The sequence below is a fragment of the Dryas octopetala genome, chromosome 3, assembly GCF_963921425.1.
Source record: "Dryas octopetala chromosome 3, drDryOcto1.1, whole genome shotgun sequence".
Taxonomy (NCBI): Eukaryota; Viridiplantae; Streptophyta; class Magnoliopsida; order Rosales; family Rosaceae; genus Dryas; species Dryas octopetala.
Window position 1 is genome coordinate 4,349,847 of NC_141368.1, and position 13,339 is coordinate 4,363,185.

General features: G+C 34.2%; 2 protein-coding genes across 2 annotated transcripts; one reads left to right on the top strand and one right to left on the bottom strand.

Annotated features, from left to right (window-relative positions):
• Positions 1–360: 360 nt before the first annotated feature.
• LOC147289839 (2-oxoglutarate (2OG) and Fe(II)-dependent oxygenase superfamily protein) lies at positions 361–4,022 on the top strand. The gene is made up of 3 exons (XM_086236220.1): positions 361–1,034; positions 1,673–2,003; positions 3,507–4,022. Exons 1-3 carry the CDS (start codon positions 562–564, stop codon positions 3,759–3,761), a joined length of 1,059 nt encoding a protein of 352 aa, XP_086092346.1. The 5' UTR covers positions 361–561; the 3' UTR covers positions 3,762–4,022.
• Positions 4,023–9,003: 4,981 nt separating this feature from the next.
• On the bottom strand, positions 9,004–12,210 carry AL1 (alfin-like 1). The gene is made up of 5 exons (XM_086238396.1): positions 12,096–12,210; positions 11,963–11,995; positions 11,248–11,470; positions 9,589–9,712; positions 9,004–9,474 (listed from the first exon to the last, which is right to left on the bottom strand). The coding sequence occupies exons 1-5, from the start codon at positions 12,181–12,183 to the stop codon at positions 9,220–9,222; spliced, it is 723 nt and encodes a 240-aa protein (XP_086094522.1). The 5' UTR covers positions 12,184–12,210; the 3' UTR covers positions 9,004–9,219.
• Between the last annotated feature and the right edge of the window lie 1,129 nt (positions 12,211–13,339).

The following is a 13,339-nucleotide window of genomic DNA, read 5'->3' on the forward strand; positions in this document are numbered from 1 at the left end:
GGACCATTCTCTCAATTGTAATTCTTTATGTTAATAACTTAATATTAATATCCCATGAGTTATGAATGCCCAACTTAATCTTCCAAATTGCAATTGCAATTGCAAGCTAGCTCTCTCTCTCTCTCTCTCTTCATTTCTTGTATGTCGGCCTGTCAACTTCAACAACACACACACATAGTGATAGACCCTCTATAAATACTCACTAATTTACACACCCACACCCAAATTACTCTGATTAGAAGTCGTGAAAATTACATTGGACAAAAAAAAAACTCATATATTTCACGTTTCTCACGTCCATTTCACTCCCCACTAGTCAGTACACAACCCTTTCCTTTTAACTACCATATTCCCGCACTCGATCAATCTCATCCCCATAATCCCATCTCTCTCTATCTCTCTCTATATATCTCTCTGTCTCTCTCCCAAACCTCGAAAACGAAAATTGTTCTCTTTTCATCGTACTACGTTTGCACTGTTCATTTATTTGTTACTTACATATACATATATACTGATTATATAGGATCAACCTCAGAGACGCCAAAGCAACTAATTAATACCATGAATTGTCCAACTGATTGGCCCGAGCCAATTGTCCGTGTCCAATCCTTATCCGACAGTGGGGTGGTCCCGGAGCGGTACATCAAGCCTCCGACCGAAAGACCCGACCCGAACTCCGAACACCACAGCAACATCCCAATAATTGACTTCCAATCAAACGATGTCCGCTCCAGCACGACGCTGGCCCATATCTCGGAGGCGTGCCGTGAGTGGGGGTTCTTCCAAATTGTGAACCACGGGGTGAGTGACGAGTTATTGGACAGGACTCAGCGGGTTTGGCGCGAGTTTTTCCATTTGCCGATGGAGTTGAAGCAGGCTTATGCCAACTCGCCCAAGACTTATGAAGGGTATGGGAGTAGGCTTGGGGTTGAGAGGGGTGCCATTCTCGATTGGAGTGACTACTATTTCCTTCACTATCTTCCATTCTGCCTCAAGGATTACAACAAGTGGCCTGCACTCCCTGCTCATGCCAGGTAATTCATTCAACCTTGCCCTCTCTTCTTCTTGCATATGCCTCACAACCCAACCCTACTAGCTTTCCTACTCTTGCTACTTGCAACTTAACAAAAATTATACTCTTTGATTAAATACACTGTTAACTCTTAACTGCTTTTATAAAGCTGACAGGACCACCCCCAAAATTAGAGTGAGTGACGTGGATATCCACAATTAGATAATATTTCTTATCATCATGGATCTATTTGTATGTCATACAAACACTCTATTATAGACAAACTCATTCATCAATTGGTTAATATGCAAATTTTAAGCCAAGTTTTGTTTGTATTATGTTTTCAAAAATTATTAGCTCCAACAAGTTTATATGACGTCTCTTTGTAATAATTGATCACGTGTATAACCAGCATCTGTGAGAGAAATGTTGTTTACATTTCGTAAACTAAAAAAAGTTCATTCCAAATTTGCATAATAGATTTGTACTTTTCTTAATTGGATGATATTGGATATGTGTATACACGGGTAGTTAAGATGTAAAGTAAGTGAGGAATCAACTAATTAACCGTTTATAATTCATTTAATAACAGTTGAACCCTTTTTTAATTAGTTAGGAATCAACTAATTAATTGAGTTGTATACTTTTTGATGATTACAGGGAAACAATAGATGAGTATGGGAGGGAACTAGTGAAGCTATGTGGGAGGCTAATGAAGGTGTTATCAATAAACCTGGGATTAGAAGAAGATTTTCTTCAAAATGCATTTGGGGGCCAAGACATTGGGGCCTGTCTAAGGGTGAATTATTACCCAAAATGCCCTCAGCCAGACCTGACCCTTGGTTTGTCATCGCACTCGGACCCTGGAGGCATGACTCTGTTACTCGCTGATCAACACGTCGCTGGCCTACAAGTCCGAAAAGCTGACCGTTGGATCACGGTCAAACCAGCTCCACACGCTTTTATTGTCAATATTGGTGATCAAATTCAGGTAATTCTCATTTATTTATTTATTTGTTTTCTACTTTAGGTTATCCTTATTATTGAACCATACATAGGCACATGGATGGAGGGGTCATGCTTTGATGTACTCCTATAATATAACCAGTCAAACGATTTTTGTCAAAACGTGCATTTTTTTTTTTTTTTAGATATCAAAACGTGCATCTTGAATTCATTTGATGGGGTCTCTTTTCCATGCCCCAAAACACAGTAGGGTGCATGAACAACAGAACAAGTTGTTGCAAGCAGTAAATTCTTTGTTTGGCACCTAAGCGACATACGTTATCCTACTATTCCAAAACAAATGGAATATAAACTTAATTATTGAAATTTTTTCTTTTTTCTTTTAAGAGAACTTTATATATATTTAATCTTATTTTTTATTAATTGCGATATTTAAGGAGACATCTTTTGACTACCAACTATTTTCAAATAAAGAAATTAAAACTCGCATTTTAATATAGTTGTGTGCACAGTATACGCACGTTTTCTTTAAATTTCTTTACACATTACTTTGGCACTTTGGACCGACAGTAATATATTAAAAATATTAAGTTGTTATTTATTTTTTTTAATCTCAAATTATTACTTGAAATTATAATTAGTAGTTTAGTGAAATTTTCCCTTTGATATTAAAAGAGGTATAAAAATCAAATCCCCTTTTTACCAAATCAAAAAATAAAAATTTGCTACTTGAAAATCAAAATTAAGACCCCTTCAGCTGTTTCAAGACAATAGCCTTCTAATTCTAGTTGTTGAGAATATTTACTTGGTCAAATTTCGAATATTACGATCTCTTTGTCCTCGTTTATATAAAATGAAAAATAGTTATCACTTGCTAAAATAAAATTATTTCACGATAGAATTCACATTAAAAAAAATTGACAAAATATATAGTCTCTTAAATCAAGATATTTCTTTGATTAGTTGTTTTAAATATGTGTATAAACAAAGTAGATAAACATTCGCAAGCAAGCTCTACTGCTCTAGTAGGATAAGGTCCCGGTATTACATTTTAATTCCTGTCTGTTTCTAACTTTATTATTAAACACGCTACAGTGCTACACGTGCTTGCTCATCTTTGTCTCTTTCTTCTTTGTGGTTGATTACCTGATTGCTTAGTAAAGGGTTACACATCAGCTGATAGTCATTGAAATAGTTAAATATAGTTTTTTTTTTTTAATAGAATCTAACATTGTATATTATTGAGAAATTTTTTGTGAGACTAATTCATTAAAAATATAACACGTGTACAATTATTAATAACTATAAATCTAAATTCTAAATAAATAAATTCATTGTTACTCTAAAAAAATTTCCGTATACTATCAATTTGTCAATTAAGATTGCATGTCATACTATCTAAAATATCTAATCTTAATTGTTAATTTGATAATATAGCATGTCATACTATATCTTCCAGACATCATTTATGTATAAATTTTTTTATAGATTACTTCTTTAACAAAAAGAGTACTCTGTTTTGAATTAGGTTCTAAGTAATGCAATGTACAAGAGTGTAGAGCACAGAGTGATTGTAAACCCAGCAAAGGAGCGCCTGTCGCTAGCCTTCTTCTACAACCCAAAGAGTGACATAGCCATTGAGCCAGTAAAGGAGCTTGTGAAGCCCGACAGACCTGCGCTATACCCACCCATGACATTCGACCAATACAGGCTTTACATAAGATTGAGGGGTCCAAAAGGCAAATCCCAAGTTGATTCCTTAAAATCTCCCCGAAGATTGTGACATATATGCATTTAATTTGACCTAATTCACTGTAAATCACATGAACATCGATCCCATTTTATTGCTTATTCCTCAATTGCTTTTGAGTTAATTGTACATCTTGTAACCATGAAAGGGATCGGAATTAAAGAATCGGATATATTTAAGGATATAATCAACAAGCATAGTGAAAATTAATTATAATTAAAGAAAAGTATTGGAAAGCTCTCCTTGTTATTTTATACTTGAGTTATAAATGACTGTTTGTGGGGTCTACATAGGTTCTAGTTGCATATATCTATCGACGAAACTTCTGTCCCACTTTGCTCCATTGATTGTGGTAGCAATAAAAGATTGTGTTATGTTTTGGCCGTTTGTTAAACATAATAATAGATTAGTTAGTCTAATGCCAAATTTCTGTTATTGGATGAATGATTCATATGTAGCGTTGTAGTACAAGTTATATAACCATATAGTACTGGTATGTATAGCATCAAAGTTGTTGGTCCTAATGTCCATGACCATGTGGTTTATTGAATGGTACATAATTCTTCATTTGTCGGAAGTGATTTTGAGTTCAAAATTTACAGACAATAGTTGTTAATAAAAAAAAAAAAGTTGTTGGTCATAATGGTTCTTATTTAAAATTTTACATATGATATTGTCAAATTGAAAATTTGAATCAATAGTTAAGTAAAATTATGTTTAAATATATCAAATATTTGGTGAGAAAGTCTGTGCCGAAAAAAAAATTTGGTAAGAAGTAAACAGGAAACTTCAAATAAGAATGTTCTTACTTGTTTTTTTACGGTAAATATAGTACAATGATCGGAATAATTCATTTTTTATGTCCCTCTTCAAAGGTAGTCTATGCAATAAATAAGCAAAATATGTAATTATTTTGGTTATCTAACACAGTCCGTCAAAAAAAATTAAAATGATTTTTTATGGTAATAAACAGATCAGCTAAATAGTTTTTAATTTGACTATTTTTTTTGTAAAACTAATATTTGAATAATGTCCTAAATTAAATATCGACGGTTTCAATCATTAAATTATAAGTTCTCTAATCATGTATATACTATATATAATTTCAATAAATTATGTTGATGGTGCTTAGGAGAAGATCTAAATCCGGGCAAATTATAGTGTCATCCAAATCAGCGCAAATTATAGTGTCATCCACTAGGATGAATCTTTTGACTCCATTTATTATTATCCGAGGAATGGTTTTATACTTTTATCTGATTCATTAATATAAACTCGTACAACATTCATCTTTATTTAAGAGGCATGTATGTGTGTCATTCCAACTAAATCTTAGGTTTTAAACCCGATTTTGAATGACTCTATACATCATACATGTCTTTAATGAACTTTATCTCGCACTAAACTAAAATATATAATTAATAGAGAAATACATAATCTTTGATTAATTTATGTACTTTATATTAAAGGCTAGCTAAAGCCGTGCTTCATTTTTCCATCCTTCAATCGTGTATAAAAGTCAAGTGACAACTATATAATAAAGTTCTTCTCGATTGCAATAATATTGAATAATAAAATTTGATCACATGTCTGTTACTGTGTAGCTTTTTTTTCTATGACATATAATGATTCAAATATCTAATAATTTTGTCCCTTGATGTACATGTAATGGACTCAATCAAGATCGATTTTTTTATATTTTATATTTTTTAGTATTGTTGGTAGAATATATGTTGTGGTCGACATCTTGGGCAGTTTTGTTGGTTTGAAATTGGGAACCTTTGAATGGTTTTTTAATATCTCAGTGTATTCTATTCATTGTGATGTTTGATGTGAGACAATCTTTGGTGGTCCTAAGCTGCTAAACATGTGTGGGACCCCTAATTTTTCATCAAAATTCAACATTTTTTTAAATTTATTTACTAATAAATAATAATTAACCTACTATTGGCCAAAAATAATAATTAACCTAATTGTGTGTCATATATGTGTGGTACTCTAGATGCTCTCTAGTCACTACTTGTGCGGTCAACTCATCGCCTAATTTCTCAACCTCTAAAATCTCAATGAAGGTGGAATTGGTCTTAATCTCTAAATGAATTTTCTTTCAGCTTTTACAATTAAGCACAATTTATGATTAGTTAAATTATCTAACTCATTTTAACTGAAAATTTTGTGGATGGTGGGATTCATCTGTGTAACTTTCATATGAGTGAGTTCAACTTCTATTAGATAAATGATAAATAATCAATTAAAATAATTTAAATAACATTGACTCGTTTATGATTTCGGATTTATAAAGTGAAACGTCGTAAGTTTGTTAATTTCAAGTCTATGTCTAGCATTCCACCTTGACAAGTGTGTTGCAACTAATGGTCAATTTTGAGGTCACAATTAACGAATCAAGATCTACGAAGTGGTTCATTTCACTACAAACCACGCAGGTATTATATCCATAATATGTTAGGCATTAGCTAGCTTTCATCCTATTGTAGACAAATTAAGGACTATGATTATCCCATGATAAAAAAAAAATTATGATTATGATTAGGAGTTATTTATATTTACACTTCTTGAGATTTATCGTCTTTTCACACATACTCTCTAGGGTTTCAAAAATTACACTTACACCCCCTAACGTTTTAAAATTGTTACATATAATCCCTTACAGTTAGATGAAAAATAATAAGAAAGTATGCAAAAAGGCATGCTAAGGGGGTGGATGGTCTAATAAAATTACTCAAGGTGTAAAGTCTAACCTCAATACAAATATTTATTTTTTGTTTATTTATTGTTTTCTCTTGCAGGGGTTATATGCAACAATTTTGAAATCTCAGGAGGTGTATATGTAATTTTTGAAACCTCAGAGAGTGTATGTGCAAAGACGATAAATCTCATGAGGTATAAGTGTAAATAACTTTTATGATTATCCGTATATGTGTATCAATTTCTATCATATTACTTGCAGCCTATGAGAATGCAGCTGACATCGATCTTTGGTCTTAAGAATTTTTCTAAGAATTGTTTGAATTAATGTAATTATTCCGTATTGCATAACTTTTTAAGTTTTTGACATTGAATATATCGAACAAAATTTGATATCTTAAACGTTTTTAAAGTAGCTAAATTGATAACAATATTGATGCAATATGACTATATGAGAGATCTAAAAAATATGAAATTTTAGATTGAAAGAGTGAAATTGACTAGAAAAGATTTTATTTTATTTTTTTCCTTTTGGCCAATGAAAATCTAAAAAAAAAAAAAGAAAAGGAAAACCTGAGTGAGTCAGATAATTCAATCAATGCCCCAATAATGGCATACATTAGAATATTAGAGATCTCACAGCTTATTGGTGAATTGAACCAACAGCAACATCTAAAAGTCCATTCGTTGAAATCTCAATGCTTATTGAGTTATTGGTGAACAGAAACCTCTAGAAGTCCATTCTAAATTCAGGTTTTGAAATGCAACTCTTAATTGCAGAGAGAGATCTAGAGAGGGTGAGGCAAGCTAGGTCCATGCATGTATGCTTAGATTGCTAGTGGGAGTAATTCTTCCATATTTATATTATAGCCTTATAGAGTTATAGGATACAAAATTACAAATTAAGTAGTAAGCTAGTAGCACTGTAGCAGTGGGTAAGGGAAGTGAAGACAAGTTTCAACGATGGAATTATTAGTGGTAACTATTAGGTGGGGGCCACGCCATCTGTTTAGAGCCAAGTGTAAAATAATGTCAATTAAGCCTGCCTTACAAGCAAATCAAAGAAGCACGTGCGGTGAATACCAGCACGTGTTTATTTGAGCTTTGTTAAAATAAGGTGGGGTCAGTATAGCACCGTCAATAATACAGTTTAATACTTTATCGAATAGTGATAGATTAGATGTCACCTGAGCAGGCTGAGTGGAACATTTTGCTTTTGGACCAATTGTATGATCACTACGTTTCCACAAACCACGTGAACGACTTGTCGTCAACCCTATCTGCAAATTGCACTAGTGGCCCTTTGTTTGTAGGAGTCTACTTATAGATGAGATCATCTCATTTCAGAGGTGTGGTGATATTTTCTTCACAGTCCATTTTTATTTTTATTTTTTATTATGATCAAAATGATTGGCAGACAAACTTTACTTGTTTCACTTGGAAGTTTCTTCGTTTAACTTCTCTCATTTTATATGAAATCAATTTCACAACACTTTCCCAAGAAAGTTAAAAGGAAGATTTTGTTACACATTGTAGGATCTTTGAAGAATTAAATTTTACTTTTGTCTCTGTAGTTTTAATTATTCTCATTTTATTTTAATAATTTATCATTTGTTGCAATTTGAGGAATTTTCATCCAAATTGCCGTTAACGTGTCACGTGACCCCCACGTGGGAGGATAAGCCAATCCTTTTGTCCTATATTGCTATTCTTTTACTTCCCAACCCCCCATTTCTAACAGTAAGCAGTAAGCATCGTGTTTGGGGATTTGGCCTTTTTTGGAAGAAATTTTGAAGTTTTTGGAGGTGAGCAGCAGCTGGGTGCCTGGTTTTCTCTTCCTTCCAGATAAAGCCCACTCTTCCATAGTTTTTTATTTGGATTGGAGATGTGATGGGGGGATAGGTAAATCTCACTCTTTCATTATTTATTTATTTATTTTTCCCGGATTGGGGTTGAGATTGGTGGCTGTAATTGGGGCTTCTCATTCTTCCAGGTAACTTCCACTCTTCCCTTATTTATTTGTTCGAATTGGGGATGAGATGAGGGGGCTAGGTTTATCCATTTTTTCTTGTTAGTTTGGGGATCGTCGAATATGTTGGCTGGGCTTGAGAAGAGCTCAAACGCTCCATCACTTGGAACGACAAAGAAAAGATAATATGCAGAGGTAATATAACTTACTAAATTAGTCAATGATCGTTGATTGAATTGTGTTGTGCAGAGAATTTTTCATGGGTAAATGATGTGAGCTTGATCATGGAGCTAGAGGGAATCAATTAATTAGTGGAGGATGTGAAGGTGAAATTACCGAAGCTGGAACAAAAGGACTGTTTTGTCCTCCCACGTGGGGGTTATGTAACAACGTTAACAGCAATGAAAATTTTAACTTGTTCTCCAATTACAACAAATGGTAAATTTCTGAACTAAAATCGGAACAATTAAAACTACATGATCGAAAGTGTAACCTAATCCAAACTACTAGGACCAAAAGTAAACTTTGGCCATCTTTTTACCCAGGAAAATTAATTAATCCGGAAGTTGACAAATGCAAATTCTATGGGTGGCACTTAAATGAAACAAAATCTATTTTATACATAGAAGACTACACAGGACATAAAGAAACTAGGTTTTAACCATGGCACGAGAGTATCTACCATAAATATAGAACACAGATAATTGAAAAAGGAAACGCAGAAAGAACCCCTAGATTTATATCAGTAATTTATGACCAATACCAGTGACCATTACAATGAGGTAAACCCCCAACCCCCGAGCTTTATGCTAGTCACTACGGCCTGCCCCTCTTTGTACTGCAAGCAGGACATTTGTACTGCTGAATACTTTCTGCCTTGGCTGGTGTTATCTTCACGCATCTCCCATGGTACCACCTCTCACAGATGTCACAGCCAATCCAAAACTCATTAGCACTGTAATTTCCCCCACAGCTTCCACAAAGGGTTTCACCATGCTCATCTTCATCCTCCACATAACTTCCATCGAGTAACTTAGTATTATTGCTCCTTACCTGTCCATCAATCGATCTCTGCAAAACAGATGTGGGTCGTAAGTCCAATTTGCATGGAGGGAAAGAGTATCCAAAAATGCAAACTTCTTCAACAGGCAATAATTTTCACAGAGAAGAGAGAGAGAGTTTCACCTTTGCACTGTTCCTGGATTTGCTTCCACTATCCGCACTGGGCTTGTTTTTATCGGGGGTCTTCCTTCCAGTTACAACTTCAAAGATTGTAGGATGTTCATTTGTCATGCTAAATAGACGCTTCCTGTTGATGAAAAGAAGGGAAAACAAATATGGTCATATCTGCACACTCGCAACCTTCTGTGTTTGGGCCTACCAGGATTGATGGCCTAGAAAACCATACGTAGTTTCATTACAATTTAGATATGCACTAGAAATCATTTGTACTAGAAATGAGATGGTAGAGCAACATGCCACATTATACAATTTATACCAAGTGCCTCAATGAACAATGTCCATTGAATCAGGGAACTAGAGGGTGGGAGGCAACAAACAAAATAGGAGGGGCGTGAAAATAAAAGTTCTGAATTGGATGTCTGGGACTACTAAAAGAAAATGAGTAAAATACATATAGAACCAGCAGCTTCACTTAAGTACGTTTCACTTTATTGTCCAAGTAGGACAAGTATAAACAATTATTTTCCAACAACAAATAATTATTTCCTTTGGTGATATGTAGTAACAACAAATACATTCAAGATTGGATTATGTCAAAAGAAATATCAGGGATAAGTGTACTCAGAAATAATTTCCAAGCAATTAGGCATTGAAAACAATCTCTATCATTCAAATAATAGGGAATAATAGGGATAGAGTTCTCTTTTGGCAGAGTTGAGCTATAATCACATCATCTTGTATCAAAGAAACAATTGTGAGTGCACCCCGGAGAAATCAGCACCATGAATTGCTTCGACATAGAAAAATCATGCACAATTTTAACAATAGTATCCAGACAAAAGCAGTTTCTTCTGAAACTTCCAGAGGAAGTCTCACCACTGGCACACCCACACACACCAGACTCTAATACATTGGCAGTTCCTAGTGTTGGGGAAAATATCTTGCTTCATAGATTCTCTTCATTGGCACACCCACACAACACACACACACACACACCAGACTCCCATATGGTCCTTAAAGGAGGTCTTATTTCTTAGCTATTAAATCAAATATGGACATTGGAGATGCCTTCAATCTCACCCATTGTACAACTCAACAATCCATATTTAATCTAAAGACTGAAAAATAATGCCTCATTCAAGGACCATAAAACAGAAGAATTGCAAATGTAATACATATACATATGAACTGAATAAGCTTACAATATGCTTCAAGTGATGGGTGAACAATATATCTTTTGTAGATACAGAGACAAAATAGTTTCAAAACAATTAGAAGAGACTTGATAAAAAAAAAAAAAAAGCAAAGAACAATTAGAAAGAGATATATGCGAAGAACTAGTTCTTTTCTGGCGTTTTCACATAAATTGACAAACAATACAATATCAGACCCCCAAATTTTAGAATACATTATAAGTTTCAGCCATCATAAGCAAATAAAATTTAGTCTTTCATGCAAACAAGCAATAAAAGTTCATGAAATAGGATAAAATGCCTGAAAGACAGGTCTTTGGCAAGTGCATGAGAAGATAGAAACTCAGTGGCATTATCCTCACACAAAAGAGGACTGTTACTTCCAAAAGTACCATCTAACATGACATATAGTCAACAGTTGAATTTGCATAAATTAATAACTGTCAACTCAAGGACAAGAACAACGAACCTCTCATTTCTATTGAGGCGAGCGCCAAAGTAGAAAGCAACAGAGAGCAACCAAGAATCACTATGCACTGCAATCAATGACAGCCAATCTTTACGGTTCATCCCATCTCTTGCGAAATTGATGCCCAGTGCAGGCTCGGGAAGCTCTGGAGGTACTTCCTCTGCCGGCAGAGTCACCTCCCACGACTCATCCGGGTGTCCGTACAAGCACAAATTCTCCTTTTCTGAAAATTTTAAAGCATAGACAGCTCGTAACTAAAGCACTCCAAATCAAGCGGACGCTACAAGCAAGTATATTTCTATTGAAATTAAACTAAAGCAACCAATACAATACGATTGGAGGCTATAAGCAAGCCATCAAGGGCAGAAAATGAAACATTATATGCTATGTTAGGTTTCCTACAAAAAGTGGAAGAAGCAACGAAGCAACAATTCTATAAATCTTACGCCTTTCAATGTTTCTACTCGGTCAAAACCTAAAGCAACTAGTATCCTCTCACTAGGGTACAAATTTCATACATATTAAACACCAAAAATAATAACAGTGGCCACAAAGAAAAAAACACCAAAAATAACAAAGTATTTATCTTGAAAATCATAAAATACATACATACTCAAACCTATAATTACTAGAAGACCCTGTTTCCAAAACATAAATATACAGATAGCTAATATAGAGAATAGATCAAAAAAAAAAAAACGAAATCGGAAGAGACCTGGATCGCAAAGCGAATAGAATTCATCCACATCTGAAAGTGCAAAAAGAAGCAAAGAGTCAACGAATGCCCTAAAACAAATGCATTTTAGGCATCGAATTAGAACAGAGAAAGAAAGAGATAGAGAGGGAACCGTAGGTGAGGGCGCGAATGAGAGCAGTGCGACGAGCGCTGTAGTCCTTGAAGATCTCTTCGACGGAACGAGGGCTCGAAGATGGCATTTTCCCAAAACTGTGTGTGATATGATATATATTTTTCTGAAAAGAAATAAGGGATGGATTAGATAAGGAGGAGAGCTGGGCTTTCACTTGGGCTTGGGCCTGGACCATCTCTTCTGGGTTTTGGGTGATATAAAACTATCAGCCAGCGATTCCAACTTATTTTCCTAACTTACATGACATTAATAAATTGAAAACTAAAAAACAAAAATAAAACTAAACAATAAAATGAAATATCATGTTCAGTAAAATAATAATACATAAAGTGGGAAAGAAAAATTGGAAAAATAAGTTAGAATCCCTAGCATATTTGATAAAACATAGAAACATGGACTTTCTCATCACTTAAGCTAATTCTAAGGACAAAAAGTTGTGAGTTTTAAAAGTTTTTACTTAAATTACTAATTTTTTATTTTTTTTTAACATTAAGGGGCCATTTGATTCAAGTTTTAGAGGTCTGAAATGAAAAATCAATTCTATTTCCACGTTTGGTAAATGCATGGACGAGAAATAGTTTTTTATCCCATGAAAATCTATACACCCAAAAAGAGAAAATAAATCCCTAATTCCAACTTGGGAGGAAAAACATTTATTACATTTTTTTAGACAAATATACCCTCTCTAATTCAAATATTCTAGGTACGAAACTTCGTTAGAGATTGGAGTTTTCAACTTAGCTGATTGCAGTTTCGTGGCGCTAGGCAGTGCCAAACTAAGCCTAGGCCTCATTGATGCGAAGCTCGATGGAGATTCTGAGGTTTGACTACACTACTACTGCTGCTGCAGGCCTGCAGTTTCAAAATGAACTTGAATTTTTATGTGGTTACTTAATGCTTATAGGTGATCTTTCGGATCTTTTAATATATGTTTGTCATCTGTCATAATCTCCAACCCAACAATGTTTGGACCATTTCTTCCATGTTTTCCAAAATTTATTACTGAATTAAAATCATAGTATAGCATAGTTTTTGCTGATAGTTATGACTTGTTTAGAACAATTAAACTATAAGAAGATATGAAAGGGCAATGAAGCATTGAAGCTCTTACATAAGTAGAATTACATTAGCATATGCACTAAGCATTCAAATGTTTCATATTTGCATTAGTAGATTGATGTGCAAAATACTTTTGCCTGAGCATTACATATGGGTATCCAATA